Source organism: Equus przewalskii, chromosome 19 (assembly GCF_037783145.1).
Source record: "Equus przewalskii isolate Varuska chromosome 19, EquPr2, whole genome shotgun sequence".
Lineage (NCBI taxonomy): Eukaryota > Metazoa > Chordata > Mammalia > Perissodactyla > Equidae > Equus > Equus przewalskii.
In genome coordinates this window covers 43,467,783-43,492,219 of record NC_091849.1, presented here as the reverse complement: position 1 = coordinate 43,492,219, position 24,437 = coordinate 43,467,783, and the positions used below count along the sequence as shown (strand labels likewise).

At 50.8% G+C, this 24,437-nt stretch overlaps 1 protein-coding gene and 1 non-coding gene across 6 annotated transcripts; both read left to right on the top strand.

Moving 5' to 3' along the window:
- Positions 1-870: 870 nt before the first annotated feature.
- On the top strand, positions 871-977 carry LOC139077545 (U6 spliceosomal RNA). Its single transcript, XR_011530168.1, has one exon. It is a non-coding gene; the product is annotated as a U6 spliceosomal RNA (small nuclear RNA).
- A 10,313-nt stretch (positions 978-11,290) lies between these two features.
- On the top strand, positions 11,291-23,180 carry AARS2 (alanyl-tRNA synthetase 2, mitochondrial). Of its 5 annotated transcripts, none has more exons than XR_011529771.1 (22): positions 11,291-11,549; positions 12,366-12,557; positions 13,102-13,247; positions 13,471-13,638; positions 14,192-14,336; positions 16,321-16,466; positions 16,684-16,792; positions 17,067-17,105; positions 17,186-17,318; positions 17,797-17,930; positions 18,370-18,514; positions 18,729-18,904; positions 19,023-19,136; positions 19,233-19,373; positions 20,102-20,239; positions 20,320-20,429; positions 20,583-20,691; positions 20,974-21,096; positions 21,325-21,803; positions 22,005-22,088; positions 22,179-22,289; positions 22,728-23,180. XR_011529771.1 is itself a non-coding variant. In XM_070584727.1 (22 exons), the coding sequence occupies exons 1-22, from the start codon at positions 11,319-11,321 to the stop codon at positions 22,890-22,892; spliced, it is 2,946 nt and encodes a 981-aa protein (XP_070440828.1). In that variant the 5' UTR covers positions 11,291-11,318; the 3' UTR covers positions 22,893-23,180. The 5 variants fall into 5 exon arrangements, 4 of the variants coding, with proteins under 4 accessions (XP_070440828.1, XP_070440827.1, XP_070440826.1 ...); XM_070584727.1 differs by having other exon boundaries at positions 17,207-17,318; positions 18,732-18,904; positions 21,325-21,435; XM_070584726.1 differs by having other exon boundaries at positions 17,207-17,318; positions 21,325-21,435.
- The last annotated feature ends 1,257 nt before the right edge of the window (positions 23,181-24,437 follow it).

The window sequence follows — 24,437 nt, the reverse complement described above, 5'->3', positions numbered from 1 at the left end:
ACACATGGGGCACTGAGACGTTTTAGTTTCTGAGTTTGCAATCCTGAGAGCCAACCCTTGAGCCCTGGTATTATCATGCCATTTGGAAATCCTGCCCAAGTGGCCAAGTGAATTCTGCTAGCTCACACAGCTATCTTGACTCTCTATAGCTTTAAATGCCTAAAACAACAGGAAAACCAGTAGTATATGTAATCTCCTTTTCCAGATGGGTCCATCCCGACAGACATTCAAAGGTAGATTCTAATTGTCCTCCCTCTTTCCCACTCTCCATACCTAGTCCCCTTGATCCTTGACTCTTTCCTCCTTCCCATCCCCAACACACAAATACCTCCAGGGTCCTAGCCAGTTGGTTCCACAGTTTCCCCCTGAGGCCTCTGCATCGCTGAGGCCTGCTGCATCGCTGCATCGCTGCATCGCTGCATTTCAGCTCTTCAGGTCCCACAGTCACTAAAGGAATCTCAGTCCTTCATTGTAAAACTTCCCCAACACAAAGAAAATTTCCCCCAGAAAAAGATTTATTACGAAAATTTCAGACATAAAGTTGAAAGAATTACACAGTAAGCACTCATATACCCACCACCTAGATTCTATAATTCTTAACATTTTCCTATATTTGCCTTAGCACCTTATCACACATCGATCCCATCCATCAATCAATCTATCCTATTTTTGATACATTCCAAAGTAAGTTGAAAATATCAGGACACTTCACCCTTAAATGTTTCAGCATGTGTATCATTAACTAGACTCTGTATTTGCTTAGAGTTTTTTTTAAGCATTTTTCCACCCTTTACTCTTGTTACCAAAAACAGTTCAACTCTTCTTGCATGTTTAGTTTCAGGGGGGTTTTTTGTAAAAATTATATGCTGGGTGCTCACTTTGGCAGCACATATACTAAAATTGGAATGATACAGAAAAGATTAGCATGGCCCCTGCACAAAAATAACACACAAATTTGTGAAGCGTTCCATATTTTAAAAAGAAATACATACTGTGATAACACCTCATACCCATTAGGATGGCTACTATCAGAAAAATAGAAACAAGTGTTGACAAGGATATGGAGACCCTGGTGCACTGTTGGTAGGAGTGTAAAGTGGTACAGCCACTGTGGAAAACAGAACGGTGGTTCCTCAAAAAATTAAAAATAGAATTACCATATTATCAGCAATTCCACTTCTGGGTATATACCCAAAAGAATTGAAAGCAGGGTCACAAAGAGATTTGTACACCCGTGTTCACAGCAGCATTTTTCACAACAGCTAAGAGGTGGAAGCAACCCAGGGTCCATCAACAGAAGAAGGGATAAGCAAAATGTGGTATATACACACAGTAGAATGCTATTCAGCCTTAAAAAGGAAGGAAATTCTGACATGTGCTACAACATGGATGAACCTTCAGGACATTATGCTAAGTGAAATAAACCAATCACAAAAAAACAAATGCTGTATGATTCTACTTAGATGTGATACTTACAGTAGTCAAAATCACAGAGACAGAAAGTAGAATGGTGGTTGCCAGGGGCTGGAGGGAATGGGGGCAATGGGGAGTTATTGTTCAATGGGTCTAGAGTCTCAGTTTCGTAAGATGGAGAGTTCTGAAGATGGATGGCGGTGACGGTTGCATAACAGCATGAATGCACTTAATACCACTGAACTGCACACATAAAAATGGTTAAGATGGTACATTTTGTTACGTGTTTTTTCACCATGTAAAAGAAAATTGGTAAAATTACATACTGTGAAATGTTTTGACATGAGTTTTGACAGATACGCACAACAGTGTAATCCAACTCTCATGAGGAAAGAACATGTCCATCGCCCCAGAAAGCTTCCTCAAGTCCTTCCTAAGTCTACCCTGCCTACCCTCCAGAGGCAAACACTTTTTAAAAAATCAGATTTTAAAAATTAGATTAAACATAGATTAGTTTCCCTGTTCTAGAACTTTATAAAAACAGAATCATCAGGTATGTATTCTCCTGCTTAAGGCTCCTTTCACTCAGAGTGGTTTGAGCTTCATCCATGTGATGTGTGTAAGGAGTTTGTTCTTTTGCATTGCTAAGTTGTATTTCATCAGACGAATAGACCACAGCTCTCCTGTTGATGGACACCTGGACTGTTTCAAGTTCTTGGCTATGACAAGTCAAGATGTTATGAAAAGTCTTTTTGAAAATGTATGTTTTCATTTCTTTTGGTTAAATATCTAGAAGAGGAATTGCTAGGTCATAGGACCATGTAATTCTTTTTTTCTTTTTTAGATTTTTTTTTCTTTTTCTCCCCAAAGCCCCCCGGTACATAGTTGTATATTCTTCATTGTGGGTCCTTCTAGTTGTGGCATGTGGGACGCTGCCTCAGCGTGGTTTGATGAGCAGCGCCATGTCCGCGCCCAGGATTCGAACCAACGAAACACTGGGTCGCCTGCAGCGGAGCGTGCGAACTTAACCACTCGGCCAGGGGGCCAGCCCCTAATGTAATTCTTGATGTGGTTGGATTTAGTTCTACCATTCTGCTACTTGTTTTCTGTTTGTCCCATATGCTTTTTGTTCCTCTATTCCTCCTTTCCAAACTTCTTTGGAGTTAATGAAATAATTTTTATCATTCCATTTTAACTCCTCTATTGGCTTTTTAACTACACAGTCATGTGTCGCATAACGACGTTTCGGTCAACAACAGATCATGTGTACCACGGTGGTCCCAAAAGATTAGTACCATATAGCCTAGGTGTGTAGCAGGCTATACCATCTAGGTTTGTGTAAGCACCCTCCATGATGTTCACAAAACAATGAAATTGCCTAACACATTTTCTCAGAACATACCCAGAATTACTGTACTGCGTTGTATTATTTTTTATTGAAGTGAAATTTACACAACATAAAATGAACCCTTTTAAAATGTTCTATTTGGTGGCATTTAGTACATTCACAATGTCGTGCAACCACCACCTCTATCTAGTTCTAAAACATTTCCATCTTCGCAAAATAAAACTCCATACCCATTAAGCAATCACCCGCTACTCTCCCCTCCCTCAGAGCCTGGCTACCGTCAGTCTACATTGTCTCCATGGATTTACCTATTCCGGACATCACATATAAATGGAATCGTATAATATGTGGCCCTGTGTGTTTGGCTTCTTTCAATTAGCATAACATTTTCGAGGATCATCCACATCATAGCAGATACCACACTTCATTCCTCTTTAAGGCTGAGTAGTATTCTATTGTATGGATATACCACATTTCGTTTATCCGTCCTCCCACTGATGGGCATTTGGTTGTTCCCACCTTTTGGTTATCGTGAATAGTGCTGCCCATTGTGTTATTTTGGAGGGTTTGCTCTACAGCAGAAATTTTCAAGCGTTTTGGTTTTAGGTCGCTTTACACTCCTAAAAACTACTGAAGACCCCCAAAGAGCTTTTATATGGGAGTTACATATATATGTCAGAAATTAAACTGAAAATTTTAAAAATATTTATTTTTAATTAAAATTGAAAAACATGACATGTTAACATAAACGTTTTTATGAAAAATATATTTTTAAAAACATAGTGAGAAGAGAGGCACTGTTTTACATTTTTGCAAATCTCTTTGATGTCCGGCTTAATAAAAGACAGATGGAGTCGCACGTCTACTTCCGCCTTCAGTCTGCTGTGACATGTTGTTCTGGTTGGCATGTATGAAGAAAATGCAGCCTTACAAACACATGTAGTCGGAAAAGGGAGGCCCTCGCCGATCTCCTAGATGCGTTTTGGGGACCCCCAAAGTCTTGGTACCACACTTTCATCACCACTGCTGCTCTAGGGGTTACAACATAGATCCTTAACTTTCCAGAATCCACCCAGAGTAAGTATTATACCACTTCATGTAAAATGTAAGAATTTTGCAACTCTATAGCTCCACTTACCAGTCCCATCCTTTACGTTAATCATATATATTACATAAGGACAGGAGCAATAAACAGAACTACACAACTGAAAATTCTTTTGCTTTAGATAGTTAAATGTGTTTAAAATAAATTGAGGGAAAAAGATAGCCTTTTATTTTATCCGCAAATATGGATTTCCAGTGTTCTTCATTCACCTAACGATACAACTTTCTATCTGGTAGTATTCCCTTCAGCCTGAAGAATTTCCTTGTGGTGCGGTCTGCTGACAATAAATCTGTTAATTTTTATCTGAAAATTTTATTTAGTCTTCCTTCTTGAAAGATGTTTATGCTGGATGTGGAATTCTGTGCTGACGGGTTTTTTCTTTCAGCACTTGAAAGATGCCTTTCCACTGTCTTCTCGCTTCTACTGTTTCTCATGAAAAGTCAGCTTAATGACAAATTTTTCTCTAGCTAAACTAGTGGCTGTCTCTTTAACATAACTTTTTTTTTTTTTTGAGGAAGATTAGCCCTGAGCTAACTGCTGCCAATCCTCCTCTTTTTGCTGAGGAAGACTGGCCCTGAGCGAACATCCGTGCCCATCCTCCTCTACTTTGTATGTGGGACGCCTGCCACAGCATGGCTTGATGAACGGTGCCATGTCCGCACCCAGGATCTGAACCAGAGAGCCAAGGGCCACCGAATTGGAACGTGTGCACTTAACCGCTGCACCACTGGGACGGCCCCTAACTTAATTTTTAAATGTTATAGACTAACAGTCTCTTGTCTTTTTTCTCCACCTTAAGAAAAAACAAAATTTCCAAAGGAGAGAGAGAGGGAGGAGCCACATATCATACATATCATTATGTTTCCGTTTAAGGTTTCTGTTTGGATTTTTTTAAATTTTTTAGATTTTTTTAAAGATTGGCACCTGAGCCAACATCCGCTGCCAATCTTCTCTTTCCTCCTCCTTCGTCTTCTTCTAAAATCCCCCCAGTAGCTAGTTGTATATTTTAGTTGTGGGTCCTTCTAGTTGTGCCATGTGGGACGCAGCCTCAGCAGCCCCAGCATGGCCCGACGAGTGGATCTGAACCGGCGAAACCCCCAGCCACCAAAGCAGAGCACGTGAACCCAACCACTCGGCCACGGGGCCAGCCCCAAAGGTTTCTGTTTTGATTTGAGATATGATGCTAACTGAGGCTATTAGAGGAGATGAGCACCCATACACATAGCATTTAGAACTCAATACTGAACAAGGTTCAAGACTTCAACCATTTGTTTCCCACCACCGTAGGGGTAAAGAAATGACAGGTATCACCAAAGTTACTACGTTGTTTAAGCAATCAGAGTTTATTTGTGAGGGGAATAAAGTGGGGAAAAGAAAGGCAGAGGGCTACAAATAGCTACTTAGAATATCCACACCACAATCAGCCGAGGAGGTCCACGGCGGGCAGGAGTGCCGATTATTCAGGTCTGGGGCAGAGCATCCTCTCCTCAGTGAGACTCCCGCTTGCTCTATGCTTGTGACTCCCTTTTATTCTTAAGGTTATCTGGGTTCTAACTCGGGGTTTCAGACATTTGGATACTTCGAGTTATTCCTTCTTGTTCCCACGGATGGGATGTTTCTATAGTCCAGTCAGGTGCCCGTCGAGGTGGCCAGCCCAGACACGGAACATGACGCAGGACATTTTCTTATTAACTTGTGCCTTGGGGTCAGGGTTGAAGTGGCCATCTCCAGCTCTGAGCCCAGACACATTCTTGCACGTAGGGCCCAGATCCCAGTGTCCCCGGAAGGCCAATGAACTCTGTACACCATTTCCCTGCAAACACCCTTATTTGTGCCTGTCCCCACTCCCTACATCACAGTCAGATGGCAGAACTCAGCCCTCATTATGCTCAATTACCCATCTGCTCTGTGCTTGCACCTGAGCAGCTAAGCATGGATGGAGAAAATCCCACTGTGCTGACGAGTCTCAGTTTAAATCGGTGACCTCCAATCTGAAATGAGCAGCCAACACTGTCAGCTAATCCCTCTACACTTCCCTGGTACATCGCCTTCTCTCTTTCAAGATGGCAATTTCATCTGTTCACCTCACTGCATATTCATTAAGGAAACAGATGCATAAGGATGACTACTCCCTCGCTTTCCCATCTAGACCCCCTAACCCAGCAGCATTTGTATCCAGCGCCCCTGCTCATGGCTATGGCCTACCCCTCCAATTTGTACTGAATTTTTCAATCTCTTCAAATACTTTAAAACTTTGCTACTGCAATAATCCTCTCATTTTCTTGCTTTATCAATTTCTTCTCTGTACTGGATCACATCCATCTGCATACAAACAAGACTTAACGTTGCTGTTCTTAAAAATAAGTAAACATACTCCCTAGAGTCCATGGCCCCTTCCAGCCTCTACTTTTTTTTTTCTGCTTCTCTTCCCTGCAAAATCCCTCCAGAGCTGTCTGTGTTTCCTGTCTCCACCTTCTCACCTCGTCCTCTCACTCACTCATTCCTTCCCACCATCCCACTGAAACTTCTCCCGTCTGGCCTAATCCACTGGTCAAGTCTCCGTTCTCATCTTGCTCAGTCCGCAACAGCACTTGATACAACTGGCCACACCCTCCTTCTTGAACATCATGTTCTCCTCTTGAGGCTTTGGTGGGACCACACTCTTGTTTCCCTCCTGACCCAGACTGCTTTTGCAAGCTCCCCTGCAGGGGTTTCCTCTCCCAGCTCCTCAGGATGCAGCCCAGGACCTGAGCCTTCGCCCTTCTCCTCCGTCCCACTCATCACCAAGGTGATCTCATCCCATTCAGGACCACCAACGTACCAGTGACTCCCAAATCTATAGCTGCAGCCCTGATCTTGCCTTTGTGCTCCAGAGTTTTATATCCAACCTCAAGGGACATCTCCACTTAGATGTCTAAACTTAAACTTCATACAAGCATACCTCAGAGATTTTGTGGGTTCAGTTCCAGACCACCACAATAAAGCGAGTCGTATGAATTTTTTAGTTTCCTGGTATATATAAAAGTTATGTTTACACTATACTGTAGTCTATTAAGTGTGCAATAGCATTATCTAAAAAAAAAGTACAAACCTTAATTAAAAATACTTCATTGCTAAAAAATGGTAACCATTTCTGAGCCTTCAGTGAGTCGTGATCTTTCTGTTGTTGGAGAATCTTATTTAAAAACACAGTATCTGTGAAGCAGACTAAAGCGAGGAGCAGTAAAACAAGGTATGCCTGGATGTCCATAGCAAGCTCCTGATTGCCTTCCACAGACCTGCTTCCTCCCCGGGCTTTCCAGGTCAGTAAATGGCACCACCACCCACCCAGACACTCGAGTCATAAACTTAGAAATGGGTCTTTTCCCTCTTTCCCTGCATCTTATCCATCGACATATATGGCTCTATCTCCACATACAGCCTGACTCCAACCACATCTCGTCTCCACTGCTGCAGTCCTGTCCACCACCTCTCTCCTGGACAACAGCATGCTAATAGGCATTCCTGCTTCCCCTCTTGCCTGAACAGTCCATTCTCTCCCAGTAGAATGATCTTTCAAAAGCATAAGTCAGATCATGTCACTTCCCTGCTTAAAGCCCTCTAATGGAACGTTTTATCTGTAAATACATATTCTCCCTATCTCTCTTCTCTATAAAAACCTAGAAACAATTACCAACCCAGTAGCAATGAGCATGTGAGCAATGTTGAATGTGAGCTGCATGTTGAACATGCAGTCAGCAAAAACTTAGACTGCGGGAGACTCTACAGGTCAAACCTCCCTGGCTGCAAGAGACACACTGTAAGGAAAAGATGGGGATTAAAAGGCAATTTATAGCTTAAAAGACTTAAAACACAAATCAAGGAAGCCTTTGAAAATAACGGACAAGACTAATATCTAAGGATGAACATTTGGGTGACAAAACTATAAAGACATGCAAAGTAGAAAGTCAGGGTAATGATCACCTTTGGGACGAGGAAGCTGGTGGGAGCAGAGTCCATGGTGGGCTCCTGCGTGGCCGCAAAGTTCTATTTCGAGAACCGGATAGTGGATACAAAAATGTCTGCCTTCTAATAATTAAGCTACACATTTGGTTTGGTTGACTTTTCTACATCTGTGTTTTATTATGTGATTTAGAAGGAAAAAAAGATTAAAAAAAAAATTCTCTAATACAGGGGTTAGCAAGCTTTTTTCAAAAGGCCAGACAGTATTTTAGATTCTGCAGTCCAAGGGGCAAAATCGAGGATATTATGTAGGTACTTACATAATCATTTTAAATGTAACCATTTAAAAATGCATAAGGACAAACCCGAGCATTGGGACCCTCGAGGGTCCACTAATCCTTGAATTCCCAATCCCAGGAGGCTCCTGCAATCCGCGTCCCTACCCACTCGCCGAGTTCCTGAGGGCGCACCTCCCCTCCCCCGCCTTCTCGTCCCCACGACCTCCGCGTCTCTTAGCAACAGGCGGACGCAACCGCCACGCTTGCTGCACCCAAGATGGGGAGGATGGGAGCGAGCACGCATGCGCAAGAGGAGCTCCTGGCTCCACCCACCCGCTTTGGGAAAAAGGGGACAGCCCCGGGGCACCCAAGCCCTGGGACCTGGCCCCCAGCCAAAGGCTGTGTCCCGACTCCTCCCACAAGTCTTCTACCACATCCTTGTCACCCGAGGGATGGTGCAGTAGACTAGGGATAGCAACAACATCGCCTAGGAGCCTGCTAGAAATACTACAGAGCCCCAAACCTACCGAAGCGGTGTCTGCATTTCTAACAAGATCCCACGAGATCCCTATGCATATTAACGTTGACAAGCCTTGCTTTCACAATCCAGATAAGGCAAAGCCATAAAAAATACATCAAACTAGGAATACCTCTTCTAGGCTGAACTTTTACCCTAGACAGTAAGACAGCCTTTATGATTTGTAAGAGGAAGTTCCCATGCTGAGTTCCCTGTGCTCAGAAAAGGTGAAAATTCCCTGTGTCTCCTCTAACCATCAATCCAGGACAGAATGCATCACTGACCTCAGGTTCCTGCTCTCAAAACCAAAGGGGAAATCAGGAAGGAGAATTTCCATTCCCACAGTAAGGGTGTGGCTTCTTACGTAAGGTGAACAGAGAGAGCTCAAAGAATGGGCACCTTGGACCTGCTAAATAAGTCAAACAGCAACACAAGGACAATCCCAGACCCGGGAAGGCAGCACCCACACCTGGCTGAACAGCTCTCAAGAAACAGGCTCCATTTGCATTTTAACCCCCAAATGAAATTCCTATGAATACTAAGTCAGTGGATGAGTCCTCATGAGAAGTTCCCAGGTCGTAACTTCCCAGTCTGGTGAGTTCTATCCATATCCATCTATCTTGGGAAACTGCAGACCTTAAGTTTAACTTCCTCATCAGATGACAGTGGCAAATCAGAATAGACATCCCAACCCTAGAAAAGCCACTTTGCTTCACTGGGAAATATTAAAAACTAAAGAGTGACTTACCAGAGAACACCACATTTAAGAAAAAGAAAATGATCATTTTTGAATGGCAAGGACAAAACAATAAGACGGGGAAAAGAACCTTTTTCAAACAGAAAACAACTCAAAAGACGCATTTCTAAAAATCCATGATACAGGCTACAATATGGATGAACCTTGAAAACATGATGCTAAGAAGCCAGTCACAGAAGACCATATATTGTATGATTCCATTTATATGAAATGTTCAGAATAGACAAATGTATAAAGAAAGTAGATTAGTGGTTGCCGAGGGCTGAGAGGGACGGGTGCTTGGGGGCTGATGGCTCACAGGTATGGGGTTTCTTTCAGAGGCAATGTAAATGTTCTAAAAGTGATTACGGTGATGGATGACAACTCTATGAATGTACTAAAAGCCGCTGAATTGTACACTTTAAATGGGTGAATTGTGTGGTATGTGAATTATATTTCAATAAAGCTGTTTGAAAAAAAATCCACGGCTCTACACTAGATCCACGTTAGTCTAAAAGCATGGAGTTCCTACTATAATGCAAATTCTTTCTGGGCAAAATCTGAAGAAGAAAAAAAAAATAAGTTGACATCCATACTAGGCAGAAGCCCCAGCTAAATTTCTCTAGCAAAAACACTCCCATCTCAGTTTGGGGAAGAATTTCGCAGTCTTCTCTCAAGATCATCAGTCTGACAGAAATCCCCATCTGGCTTTAGGTTCCTGTTCCAGAAACAGTGGAAAATCCAAAACAGGCAAAACACACTTTCAAAACACCTTTAATCTATGTGGACAAGGGAAAAAACAGAGGATCACAGGATGGACACCATGGGCTCTGTCAGAACACACAGTTGAGAATTCACTATCGCCATAGAAACAAGTGCGAAAAAGACCACACGTTTCCCAAGGAAACCGTGTTTCAAAGTCCCTCAATAACATAATTCACAAAGAATAGTGGCCAAAAGAGCCCCCCTCGATGGCCGAGGCCTTGTAGGTGACCACACTGCCAGCTCTGCTGCCTCCGTTGGGCTTCAACATGGGCAAATTCTCTTCTCAACCTGTGTAATTTTCCAAACCAAGAGCAGAGGGTATTACGAGAAGCCCAATGAGGACCCTGGCTACACCCACAAGGGCCTGTGTTGGCCTCATGGTCACAGCTGTCGCCATGGAAAGAAAGACAGAAGGGGGAGGTTGAACAGGTATCTCTCTCCTCCTGAAGCAAAACACAAAAGCCTAGGGCACTGGGAGACTGAGAGAAATCTCTACAGCTCTCAGCCAAAAGCTTTGTCCTGCCCTGACGACCTGGATTCTCTCTAATCCCCAGGCAAATTAAAATACCAAATGTTATTAAGCAATTAATAATGGAGCAGATGCTGTTTGGCTCCTGTGTCTCTGCTAGACTCCTGCTCCGACAGGCCTGCTTCAGTTCCTAAGCACAAAACGCCATTCCCAATGCCAAGGGCAAAGGGAACTGGTAAGTGCCTAGAACAGCGCCCGCCATGTAGCAGGTATTCAATAAATATTTGTTGAATGACTCTTGAATGAATGCTGGTATTACCTCCCTTGGCACTCTCTGCCTTCTTCCCTCAGCCTGGAAACACACACACACACACACGCACACACACAAAGTTGAATCCACTGTTCACTCTAACTGCATCTGTAACGGTGCAAAATTAATAAACATAACAATTACTCCTACAGTATAGGTTTCTGGAGGTCAGGGATTTTTGTTAATTTTGTTACTAACGTACTTTAAGCGTCTACAACAATGACTGGTATAGGCTTCCAATGAACATTTGCTTAATGCCGACTGAATTAAGCGCCTACTATGTGCCAGGCCGCAGAGCTAGGTGTCCCCTTCCCAAGCCGCCTTGAGTCCTCCCATCGCCAGGGGCCGCTGTAGGAAACGCCCGGCTTCCTTCCCACGTCACCTTCTATCCCCGCAGTCCCCTTTGACCCCGTGAAGTCGCTGCCCCGAGTTAACATGGCGGCGCCGGTGGCTGCAGCCGGGCGGGCCATTCGGAGGACGCCCCCGTGGCGGGGCCCCAGCCGCCGGCCGCTCTCCTCCGCGTCCCCTCCACCCCGGGCCGCAGCCGTGCGGGCCGCCTTCCTGAGCTTCTTTCGGGACCGCCACGGCCACCGACTAGTGCCGTCCGCTTCCGTGCGGCCCCGCGGGGACCCCAGCTTGCTTTTCGTCAACGCGGGCATGAACCAGGTAGGCGCGGAGCCCCGCGCATCGGGGGCGGAGTTTGATTTTTCCAGAAAGAAAGGCGCTGCGGGATTGGGCAAAAGAAGCGAGGGGCGGAGCTTATAACTTTTGGGGAAAGACGGCGGTGTGCGGTTGGGCCGAGTGATGCGGCGCGCAAATTAGGGCTTGGGAAGGGCTAGACCTGGGTGCTTCGGGATTGGGCTTGATTTAGGTCCGGGGATGGGGAGTGTGGAGTCTCAGGGAGGCAGACTGGTGGGGGAAGTCTGGCTTCATTTATTCGTTCCTTAAATAAAGAGAATTCATTCACTAAATAAATGTTGATTGAGCACATGCGAGCTAGACTGTGTTCTCTCAGTTTTTTACTTTGAGCGCCACGTACCCTCTGTACATTGTCTTCATCTGTAAAATGGCCACTGGGAGGGGTTAACCTTACAAGTTGTCGAAGATCCCTGTTAAATGCTGACGTTGTGAGGCGCGCCCAGTACCCTGTGGTCTCAGTTTTGTACCCTGAAGTTATTGGGTTTGGTTAAAGAAGCTGCGATGGAGGATGCAGCTGCTCAGTGTCCTGTTTCCAACCACCAGTTCGTTCCTCCTCCTTTTACCTTGCCTGTCTAACCAGCAGAGGGTCTCTGTTTCAGTATTTACTTACTCCTTGTCTCCTCTACACACACCAGAGATGGATGCCCCAGGCTCCCAGGTTGCCTGCACTCTCAGGGGCGCAGTCAGCCTTCAGTCTGATTCGCTGTCTCTGTCCCCACTCCCCACCTTTCCTTTTTCTGAGGGACTAGGACATCTCTGTCTCCCTTCTTCATGTGTTTCCAGTTCAAGCCAATCTTCCTGGGCACGGTGGATCCACGAAGCGAGATGGCAGGCTTCCGACGTGTGGCCAACAGCCAGAAATGTGTGAGGGCTGGAGGACGCCACAGTGACCTGGAGGATGTGGGCCGAGACCTTTCCCATCATACCTTCTTTGAGATGCTTGGCAATTGGGCCTTTGGGGGTGAATATTTTAAGGTGAGTCTCCAGAAAGCTCTGGAGTTAGGAAAGGGTCAGTAGTCAGCCAAGAAGAGGATCAAGGTTAGTCGTGTCTCCACTCCTAGAGTCTGCTTAGGCGGGGTCTCATACCAGACAGAGGCAAAGTGCTAGATAAACATGTATGATAGGAATGTGTCTCACTTCCCTAATTGGATTGTAAGCTCCTTGAGGGCCAGGACTGTCCCTCCTGCCTAATGGCTGGACAGTCATTGTTGTATGAATAAATAGACAGTTAATACTAAAATGCAGGAGTTAAAAATCATTCCTGGCGGGGGTGGATAGAGGATTTCTTGGAGAAGGTGAGACTTGAAAGAAAGGAGAGTTTAGAAGAGGGAGGAAGCTTTCTGGGCAGGAAGAAAACTCAGAACAGAAATGGTCATGGCTTGTTCTGGAAACAAGGTGGGTGGTGGAATTGCTTTTGTCTTAAGCTGAGGGCTGAACTCTTGTGGCTTTAATGGCGCTTCAGTGGGGCCTCCTTCTCACCCATCTTTCTCTTGCTACCCCACGTGGGTTTCTGCTGCAGGAGGAGGCCTGCAGCATGGCCTGGGAGCTGCTGACTCAGGTCTATGGGATCCCTGAGGAGAGGCTCTGGGTCTCCTACTTTAGTGGTGACCCCAAGGTGGGGCTGGACCCAGACCTGGAGAGCAGGGACATCTGGCTCAGATTAGGGTAAGTTCATCCCCTGTTACGTCCACTCTTGGAGAGCAAGAAGACTGGAAAATAGAGACCACCAGCGCCAGTCCTCAGAGTCTCAGCATATCACAGGATATTGTGGGGTCAGCCCTGTTTCTTCTCTTGCTGAGCTTGACAGAGGGGCTCTCCTGGCACAGAAGGTCCCAGCTTCTAGATTTGTCTGTCTGTCTCCCTACCACCTGCTCGGCTTTCTTCCCAGGGTGCCTGCCAGCCGTGTGCTTTCCTTTGGACCACAGGAGAACTTCTGGGAGATGGGGGATACTGGCCCTTGTGGACCCTGTACTGAGATCCACTATGACCTGGCTGGTGGAGTGGGAACTCCCGAGCTGGTGGAGCTTTGGAATCTGGTCTTCATGCAACACAACAGGTAATGGGGTCCTGAAGCATGAGGAAAATCCTGACTGGAAGAGAAAAGGGTGGCATTCAGGAGCCTTTGATCCATTTCTTATAAAAACAGACACTTAAATGGTGCTTACTACATGCCAGACCCATTTCTAAACACTTTTCAGATAATAACTAATTTAACCCTAATCTTTGCCCATGACAGTTTAAACTAGTCACTGCTGCTCTCTGGCCTCTCCTCTCTTTATCACATGATGGAGTTGAATTTGATGATCTCCAAGATTTTCTTCTAGCCTTGACATGTCTCTTTCTAAGGGCAAAGAGTTCTGTCCCAGAAAGGGCATGTGTGGGTCCAGGCAAGGGCCCCAGCGGGAGTGAGGATGGAGATCACCCTTTATGAGAAAAGACAGGACCCAGGCCATCATCATCTGCATTTGAGGAGAGGGGATGACACTGCCCTCTGGTTCCTCCCACTGTCAGCCCCCTTGGACTCGTCCTCATTCTTCTCCTCCCCTTGGGCATCTGCCTCACACCTGTAATCCTGGTGGGTCCTCACCTTGCACACCCTCCCTGGCCAGAGAGGCAGATGGAAGCCTGCAGCCCCTGCCCCAGCGGCATGTGGACACAGGAATGGGCCTGGAAAGGCTAGTGGCTGTGCTGCAAGGCAGACGCTCCACCTACGACACTGACCTCTTTTCCCCGCTGCTCAGCGCCATACACCAGGTGAGTCTGCCTATTCGCTTCCAGAAGCCCCTCGACCTGCGTGTCACCGGTGCTCACCACTATTGCTTTCTATCTTTGTTGAAAACTCAGAGTATTCCTTCATGTGGGGACGGTGACCAGCCAAGGATACCAGGGTGTCAAACATGAGGCTAGGATTTGTGTTTATCACCTGATATTGCTCCTAACTCCTTCCTTTATTTATTCAAAAAGTATGCATTGATTGCTTACTTTGTGTTAAATCCTTTGTTCTTGGTACAGGAGATACAGCAGTAATCAGAAAAGAGATCATGGGGACTACATTCTAGCCCAAGAGATAGAGAAACAATAAATGTGTTAAAGAACAAGATAGCAGCTTACAGGTTGTGAACAGGCAGTAAACATGGGTGATAGTAACTAGGAGGCGGCGTATACAGAGGCATCTAAGATGAAGTGTTTGCAGAAGGCTCAGCACGGAGGTGATCTCTGAGCAGAATCCTGAAGGAGGAGGAGTCAGCCACAGGAAGCTCTTTCCAGGCAGAGGGGGCAGCAGGTACCGAGGACCTGAGGCAAGAAAGGAACAAAAAGGTGGCCAACCAGCTAAAGTAGCACCACATGGGAGGTAGTTAGTTTTTTCTGTATAACAAACCACCCAACACTTTATAGCTTAAAACAGCACCATTTATTTAGTGTATGAGTCCGTGGGCTAACAATATGTGCTGGGCTTAGCTGGGTCATTCTTTTGGTCTTATATGAGCTCACTCATACATCTGTGGTCAGCTGCTAGACAGCTGTACTTCTGGGGTTGGCTGTCTGTCAGTTTGGGACAATGGGGGTGACCAGGCTGGGTGTCTGTCATCCAGCAGGCTAGCTCAGACTGTTTCACATGACAGCTCAGCAAGGTTCCAAGGAGAGCAGAAGCACATGAGGCCTAGGCTCAGAACAGTGTCATTTCCATTCTGTTGGCCACAGCAAGTCACAAGCCTAGCCCAGATTCAAGGGATGGAGAGGTAGATTCTGTCCCTTGATGGGACAGATGGACAGTCACTTTGCACAGTGGCATGCACACAGGAAAGGGAAGGATCGTGGCCATTTTTGCAAACGATCTGCCACAGAAAGGAAGGCCAGAGTCAAATCTTGTAGGGCGTTGAGGTCCAAGTAGGACTTTTATTCTAAGTGTGATGAGGAGGGTTCTAAGCGGGGAGGGGTGTGATCTGATTGACACTTTTAAAAGGCCACTCCTGTTGCTGTGTGGAGGGTAGACTGGAGGGAGATGAGAGTAGAAGCTGAGAAACAACTGAGAGGCTCTTTCATAGTCCAGGGGAGAGATAATAGGGCCTGGTTGAGTAGCAGTGGAAGTAGGGAAAAGTAGATTGATTGGAGAGATCTCACGGAGGTAGAAGCTGAGGGCCCCACTGACGGATTGGATGGGGAGGGGAAAGAAAGTCAAGGCTGGCTCTCAGTTTTCGACTTGAGCAGTGCGGTGAATGGCAGGACTGTTTGTGGAGGGGGTGCTGGGGAAGAGGCAGGTTTGGAGCTGGATGAAGCAAGCACTCTGCTCTGGAGTGCTTACCTGCCCTCTCTGCCCAGTGACAGCTGTAGAGGCCGATGGGGTAATGGAGAGCACCTGGAGGCACACGGGCCTGGTTCAAATCCCAGATCTGCTCCTGATGAGTGGTGTGGCCTTGTGGCCCTTAGCTCCTCTGAGCCTCAGGTTCCTCTTTAAAGCTAGGATAGTAAGACCTCCCAGAAGAGGTGTTGTTCAAGCATCCACCCAGTTCTGATAGCAGAGATTCAGCAAGTGATCACAGCTATGATCATTGTTAGTGCTGAAAGTGGGCCCCAAGAGGCCAGGGACTGGCTCTCAGTCGTCTTTGGAGCTTCTCCAGCCAGGCCATTCCAGATGTAGTCGTCCTTAGGGGTGAGGGCAGATGCTCTCGTGGTGATAAAGAGCATCTGGGCCAGGTCAGGCAGGGCCTGCAGCCGTGTCTCCTCTCCTGGTTTCCAGGGTTGCGGGGCACCCCCTTACTTGGGTCGAGTAGGGGCAGCAGACGAGGGGCGCACAGACACGGCGTACCGCGTGGTGGCTGATCACATCCGCACACTCAGTGTCTGCATCGCCGATGGCGTCTCCCCTGGAATGTCAGGTGCCCCGTGAGTCTGGAGGGGCTACAGAGGGGCAGAGCTGCTGGCGTTGCAGGGGAGGGGAGGGAAGGAGATGGAGAGGTGGGTCGGGGTGAGATGGCAGGAGAAGCGGAGTAAGGGAGAGGGCTTTGGGTGGGAGCACACACTCTGGACCTCGTCCTCCCCACTCTCTGTACTGCTGACCAGGGGCTCCTGGGGTTTGCATCTGGGCTCTGAACCCTTCTAGGCTGGTTCTTCGTCGGATCCTTCGTCGAGCCGTGCGGTTCTCCTCGGAGGTGTTGCGAGCACCACCTGGCTTCCTAGGCAGCCTGGTGCCAGTAGTGGTGGAGACGCTGGTAAGGGCAGAGCTTCCTCTCTCCTCTGGGCCTCCTTGGGCATTCAGGGATCCTGCCACTGAGCCTAGACAGTGCCCCTGGCCTGGGCTCCCCACCCTAGATGTCCAGCCCAACTCCTGTCAGCAGGCTGAGAAAGCTGGAATTGCTTACAAAAAGCAGAGGGTCTTAGACCTTGGGACTGCTGTATCCCCACCCCTCGGGGAGGCCCAGGGTGGGGAGGTGGAGAGCGGGCTGGTGCCTTTCCCACCTCCTCAGCCCTTTCTTCCTCCCCCAGGGAGACGCTTATCCAGAACTGCAGAAGAACTCAGCCCAGGTACTGGATTTGGATGGGGCAGGGAGGTTCTGACAGAAGTGGCAGAGAGAGGCTCTCCATCCAAGGAGGCCCAGCTCCAGGCCTTCCGTGCCTCCGTTCAGATAGCCAGCCTGGTGTCGGAGGACGAGGCGGCCTTCCTGGCCTCCCTGCAGCGGGGCCGGCGCATCATCGACCGGACCGTGAGGCGCCTGGGGCCGTCCCATGTGTTCCCTGGTGAGTGGGGCACCCGGCCAGGCTGTGAGGGCTTCATTAGGCAAGCCAGGGGAAGCAGAGGAGGGAGCTCTGGGCCAGGCCTGTGCCTCACATCCCCCTCCCCCATGGCCCTCTCCCACAGCCAGACCTCTCTGGCGGGAACAGCACCCTCTTCTCCCCACTTCACTGCCCAGCTGGCCCTGCCTGCAGTCTCTACCTTCCAAGGCTGGCTTTGTGTCTAGAATGAGTTTCCTTTGTCCTCTGAAGTGATGTGTGCCAGGGGATACCCTGGGCTACCGCCAGCTCTGGCCTTGGAGCATGAAGCCTGAAGGTGACCCCTCTCCTGGGCCCGCCCAGTGTACCTGTTACCTGGCAGGCCCTGGTACCTGGCAGCCTCTGTGTGGTTAGAAAGGCCCTGGCCCTTACTTCTCCCTCACTTCCTCCCCTCCCTCTATCCTAGCCCTCCCCCCTCAACACCCCTTGTCTTCCTTCCTCAAAGCCGAAGTGGCCTGGTCCTTGTCACTGTCTGGAAACCTGGGGCTCCCCCTGGACCTGGTAGAGCTGATGCTGGAGGAGAAAGGGGTGCAGCTGGACTCCGCCGGGCTGGCGCAGCTGGCCCAAGAGGAGGCTCAGGTACAGGCTACAGGCAGGGGCACTGAGCCCCTTCCCCAGCCCTGAGTTCCTGAGCAGGGAGCTGCAGCTATGGGGGAAAACAGGAGGTGAGGTAGGGTCTGTCCCCTCACCTTAGCCCCCACGCACAGCCCGTAGAGATGAACACTAGTGCAGTGGACTAAACAGAGGAGCAGAAGGGGAGAGGCCTGCACAGCATTGTAGAGAGGTGGCCTCCAGGGGCAGCAGTGGGTGAGGGTGGCCTGATCCTGATACCCTGCATGATGGGTGGTTCCCTAGCCAGCCCAGAGACTCTAACAGCTACCAAACCCTGATGGCTTAGTCCAGATGGAGCAGCCGGGGCCACACATCTGTGTGGCAGAGGGACAAGACTCTGCAGAGGCTCAAGTCCCATTGCACTCACTGCACACCCCTTCCATGCACACATGCCCCTGTCCTGCAGCGCCGGGCCCAGCAGGCTGAGCCAATCCAGGAGCAGGGACTGCAGCTCGATGTCCATGCGCTGGGGGAGCTGCAGCGCCGAGGGGTGCCCCCAACCGACGACAGCCCCAAGTACAGCTACTCCCTGCAGCCCGGCGGGGGTTATGGTGAGAGCCTGGACTGAAGCGGTGGACCCGATTGGGAGGGACATTGGAGATGGTTGCTGCCAACCTTATGCATTCTCCGGGGTAGCCACCTGGGGTCGCTGTGGCCCCAGCTAGAAGTGACCCGAGCCACATGCCTGTTGGCTTCAAATAAGGCACAGACCCACATCCCATGTCCCAAACCCCTGCTTCATTGTGATAAGCATTCTTTGCCCAGCAGAGTTCGGTACTTGTGAGGCCCAGGTGCTCCAGCTGTATACAGAGGATGGAAGAGCTGTGGCATCTGTAGGGGAAGGGCAGCGCTGTGGCCTCCTCTTGGACAGAACCAACTTCTATGCTGAACAGGGAGGTCAGGCTTCAGACAGAGGCTACCTGGTGCGGGTGGAGCAGCAGGTGAGCCCCCCCCACAGAGAGGCTAACTTCAGGAGGCAGACCTGTGCCTGGAAGGGAGCTGAGTGGAGGGAAAGGCTGCAAGCAGTCACTCAAGTGCCTTGGCCCCTGCCTTTCCCAGGATGTGCTGTTCCCAGTGGCCCGGGCCCAGGTCTGTGGGGGCTTCATCCTGCATGAAGCAGTGGCCCCTGAGTGCCTAAAGGTGGGGGACCAGGTGCAGCTGCACGTGGATAAGGTAAGGGCCCCACCCCTGCTGTTCTGATATCCTGCAGCCCCTTTAGTCTCCCCACCCCCACCTCACCCAGGACGCTGGGTGACAGAAGTGTTTCAGGCCTGGCGTCTGGGCTGCATGGAGAAGCACACAGCCATCCACCTGCTGAACTGGGCCCTGCGGCAGGCCCTGGGCCCTGGCACAGAGCAGCGCGGCTCGCATCTCAATCCTGAGCACCTGCGCCTCGACGTGGCCACCCAGGTGAGCAGAGCACAGAAAGATAGGCTTCACGTGAGGCGACAACCTTAAAGAGAGAGAACCTGGTGGTGTGGGGAGTTCAGCCAGTCCGAGGGCCTGGGCTCCATCACTGTGGGACCTTGGGCAGGGGTCTTCCCGTCATGCTTCTCCTGCACCAGGGCTCCTCCTGACCAGAGGCGTCAGGCTAGACAGTGTCTGGAGCCCTCCCTTCATCTCCAGCCACTCAGCTTCCTTGTTCCTGCTGTCACCCAAGCCATTCTTGCTCAACCAGCTGCCCTCTCCCTTCTCTGCCACCCTGTCTCCCCTCCTTGCACATCTGGCCCAAATCCTTCCTCCAGGAGGCGCACACTGACTAAATCCCATTCCCCCAGTCACCCCGTGCTCCTGCAGCTCCCCCATCCTCTGTTTCTCCCCCATCCTCTGTTTCTCCCCCATTGGACTGCCCTTTGTTGTAAGCTCCCTGAGGACAGAGCCTCCATTTTCTGTTTCTTCATCTACTTTTCGTGCCTAATGAAAGGCCTACAGCTTCCAGAAGGCCCAACTCCCAGATAGCTTTCTAAGGAAAAGAATTGTCTGCTTCACAATGTTTATTGAGCACCGATTGTGTGCCAGCCACTGTTCTGGAATCTGAGCTTAGTTCAGTGAACATTGAGTGATGCTTCTTAATGCATCAGTTATAGGCACGGGGCTGACTGGCTGTCAGTCTGTCCATTTCCCCCCCACCCCACCAGGCCCCACTGACCCCAGAGCAGCTCCAGGCAGTGGAGGGCATTGTGCAGGAGGCCGTAGGACAAGATGAGGCTGTGTACATGGAGGAGGTGGCCCTGGCATGCACTGCCCACGTCCCCGGCCTGCGTTCTCTGGATGAGGTGAGTTGGGGGAGCCCCCTTGGTGGAGACTGCCTGACCCGGGCAGGCCAGGTAACAGAGCTGTCCCCTCTCACCCTCAGATATACCCAGATCCTGTGCGGGTGGTGTCCGTGGGGGTGCCTGTGGCCCATGCATTGGACCCCGCCTCCCAGGCTGCCCTGCAGACCTCCGTGGAGCTATGCTGTGGGACGTGAGTCACTCCATTCTGCCTGCCCTGGCCTGGGGCCCTGGATCCTCACCCTTCCTTGGTCTTTGGAGCCACCAGCCTCTGGTTTTGAAATCAGGCTGCTCTTTTCTCTCCCAACATCCTCCTTGACGTCCTCCTCCCACCGTTTGCCCACAGGCACCTGCTACGCACAGGGGCTGTAGGGGACCTGGTCATCGTTGGGGAGCGCCAGCTCACCAAGGGCACCACCCGCCTGCTGGCCATCACTGGGGAGCAGGCCCAGCAGGTCAGCACGGCAGCTGGGCCGGGAGGCTGCTGGTCGTGGAGAGGGGGCAGGGGCCACACACAGCTGACACTCAGGCTGCAGAACCAGTGTCTGTACAAGTGCACTGATGTGGTCGTAGCAGCTGCTAGCACCTGGCATCTGTCATGATTAGTTGGTGCCTTGATTAGTCCTGATTGTTAAACGTTTCTAATTCAGCCCTGACCAGCAGTGGGTTGAGAGCTCCTGTCCTGGGGAGGCAAAAGTAAGCTGAGCGGCCCTGGCCATCCTCTTCCCTTCCTGCAGGCCCGAGAGGTGGGCCAGAGCCTGGCCCAGGAGGTAGAAGCAGCCGCGGAGCGGCTGAGTCGGGGCAGCCGGGATGTGGTGGAGGCACAGCGGCTATCCAAGGACATGGGACGACTCACTGATGTGAGGCCACCCCCCCCATGGAGCTTCTCCCCACCATCTCCTGGCCCTGTTCCCTTCCCCGTGCCTCCCCAACCCTTCCAGCACTCCTGGGGACTCCACCTGGCCCAATGTTTGTCGTTTGTCTGCAGGGTGGGATGTGGTGGATGTGGTCTCTGCCCCTGCTGGTCCCTGCCCCAGAGGCTGTGGCTCAGGGAGGGGGTTAAGGATGATGTCCTCTTCTGGCTGTAGGCTGTAGACACTGCCATGATGCCTCAGTGGCAGCGGCGGCAGCTTCAGGCCACTCTGAAGGTGCTGCAGCGGCGTGCCAACACTGCCATCCGAAAGCTGGAAGTGGGGCAGGTGAGAGGAGGGGCAGCCGCACCATGGGGCAGATACCAGGTGTGGCCAGCAAGGGTCAGAGATGCTCTAGCAGGCACACTGAGAAGCCTCAAGGCCTGCAGGGGGCAGGGCACAGCTCCTGCCTGCTGGGTGCCATCACCACCACCCCCGGCTTCTTTCTGCCAAACTGTCTCCCCCCAACTCCCAAGTCTGGCCCAGACTCTCCTCCAGGAGCCAACCGACTTGATTGCACCATTCAACCCTAATTGCTCCTCCACTGTGGATCCTCCTTCCTCCCGCCCCCTCTCATCCATCTGTGCTTCAGCCTTTGTCCTTTCACTCTCAGTGGCCTATTTGTAGGGGCCTGGAGCTACGATGAAAGGGAAGAGGTGAGGGAGGAGAGGAAGGACACTGGTGGGACCCAAAAAGAGGCCATTCTAGGCAGAACTCCTGGCCCCTCTGCTCAAAGCTGAAGACCTTTGCCGGGGGCAGGGGGAGGAGGGGAGCGGATTCTGGAGTGGGGCTCAGTTCAGAAGTGGGGGCCAGTCGCCCCCCAGCCTGATCCCTGTGCTGTCCTTCCTGCCCCACAGGCTGCACAGAAAACCCAGGAGCTGCTGCGGCGGCACTCAGAGGGGCCCCTGATTGTGGACACGGTTTCCACTGAGTCCCTCTCAGTGAGTGCTGGGGTTGGGGGTGACCCCAGGGATTGGGGAGGGGAGGTAGGTGGGAGTCCAGGGAGTCACCATCTGCCCTCCCTTGCCCAGGTGCTGGTGAAGGTGGTCCGGCAGCTGTGTGAGCAGGTGCCCAGCACATCCGTGCTTCTACTCAGCCCCCAGCCCCAGGGGCATGTGCTGTGTGCCTGTCAGGTGGCCCAGGTGAGGGAAGAGGGAGAGCAGCCTGTCACCCGGCCCATCTCTTAGTCCACTCTCCAATTCCACGCCTTTTATTCCTCCCAGATCAGGGAGCCAAGGCTGGGTAGAGGTGATTTATGAGGACACCCCAGGATGGGGATAGGGCCATCTCCTTGTCCCTAAACCACACCCCCCCCCCCAACCAGAGAAGGCACTGTGGGATTCCCTAATTACCACCCCCCCACACAAGGCCGCACATCCCTTGCAAGTAAGTAGCAGACATTCATCAGCCTCCACACGTTCCCAGCCCAACCTTCTGTCCCCTCACCCAATTTGCCCCACCATGTGCCCAGCTGGGGAGGGGAATGCTACTCACCGTGACTCCACTCTCTAGGGTGCATTGAGTGGCTAGGGGCAGGGAGGGCTGCCCTGCATCACTGCCCCTTCTGTTTCTGTCCCCAGAGTGTCTCGCCAGCCTTCACAGCAGAGGCCTGGGCGCTGGCCGTGTGCAGCCACATGGGGGGCAAGGCCTGGGGCTCTCGAGTGGTGGCCCAGGGCACCGGAAGCACTGCAGACCTGGAAGCTGCCCTCAGTACAGCCCGAGCCTATGCCCTCAACCAGCTCTGAGCCAGGCTCCCCCAGGGACTCACACAGACCAAAGAGACAGCACACAGCCCAGTACCAGGAGCCTGAAGGAGCCAGCAGAACCTCCCTAGAGGCTGAAGCAGAGGACTAGAGGCTTGAGGTCAAGCAGCTGAGCTGAAGAGGGCCACCCTGGGCTGGGCCCTGCGTGGACACAAGGAGATGTGGACTGGGAAAGGCAGAAGTGGGCCAGGAGACACCCCCCCACTAGGTGAATGTGAAGACATGCCTCTGATTGCTCATTAAAAAGTATTTCAGGGGGCTGGCCCCGTGGCCGAGTGGTTAAGTTCGCACGCTCTGCTGTAGGTGGTCCATTGTTTCGTTGGTTCGAATCCTGGGCGCGGACATGGCACTGCTCATCAGCCCACGCTGAGGCAGCATCCCACATACCACAACTAGAAGGACCCACAACGAAGAATATACAACTATGTACCGGGGGGCTTTGGGGAGAAAAAGGAAAAAAAAATCTTTAAAAAAAAAAGTATTTCAGGGGCTGGCCCAGTGGCGCAGCCATTAAGTTCACATGTTCTGCTTCTGCGGCCCAGGGTTTGCCGTTTCAGATCCCAGATGCGGACCTATGCACTGCGTGGCAAGCCATGCTGTGGCAGGCGTCCCACATATAAAGTAGAGAAAGATGGGCACGACAGATGTTAGCTCAGGGTGAGTCTTCCTCAGCAAAAAAAAAAGGAGGATTGGTGGCAGATGTTAGCTGAGGGCTAATCTTCCTCGAAAAAAAAAAAAAATTAGAGCACAGCTGCCCTCCTGGCGTCATTTCCTGCATGACTTCTCTTTCTAACTGAGGCACCAGTGATCTGTGGGTAAGCCACTGAGGAGGGCTTGAAAGGGACCCAGCCGCTGTGCTTGCTCAGCCCATGGAGCTGCAGAGCTTTACCTTGGGATCCTAGGAACTGCAGCCGTAGCTGAGTTCACTGGTGCTCATGGCACATCCGGCTCTTTACACGTGTACACCGCGAGGTGAGGAGTTGTGGGACCCCCGTCTTATTGATGAGTTCACCAAGCTTCTGAAGTGTTAACCTGCCCAGGGTACCCCACCAGTAATGGTCGGCAGAGCTGGAATTAAGCTGAGCGCTGCCTCCGAAAATTCCCACCTCCCTGATTGCCTCTCCCCTTCTGAAGGACAATTTCTTTTTCTTACTAGCCAAGAGGCGGGCTTGGCATCAGGCTTAAGGCTGTGTGGAGGAGCACTGTGGAGGCCTGGAACCTTCCTGCCTGGTGCCAGTCATCAGGCTTGTCTACATCTGGAGAAAGGCGCAAGGTGCCACTCTGCAGGGATGCCCCGCCCCCCGCTCTCCTGCAGGGCCTGGGGTCGCCCGCCCGGAGGCCTCAGGGGAGTTCCGGTAACTCCTGCAGGTGCCCTTCCACCCTCGTCTTCCAGAGACTGACTGCTGATGCTTTTCCCGGATGTCTTTCCACTGGCCACCTCCCATCCCCCTTTCCACACAAAAGGCACCAAGAGGGAACAACACTCCAGCCCAGGAGCTGCCCCGGGTCCCCGACTCCTCACTTTCC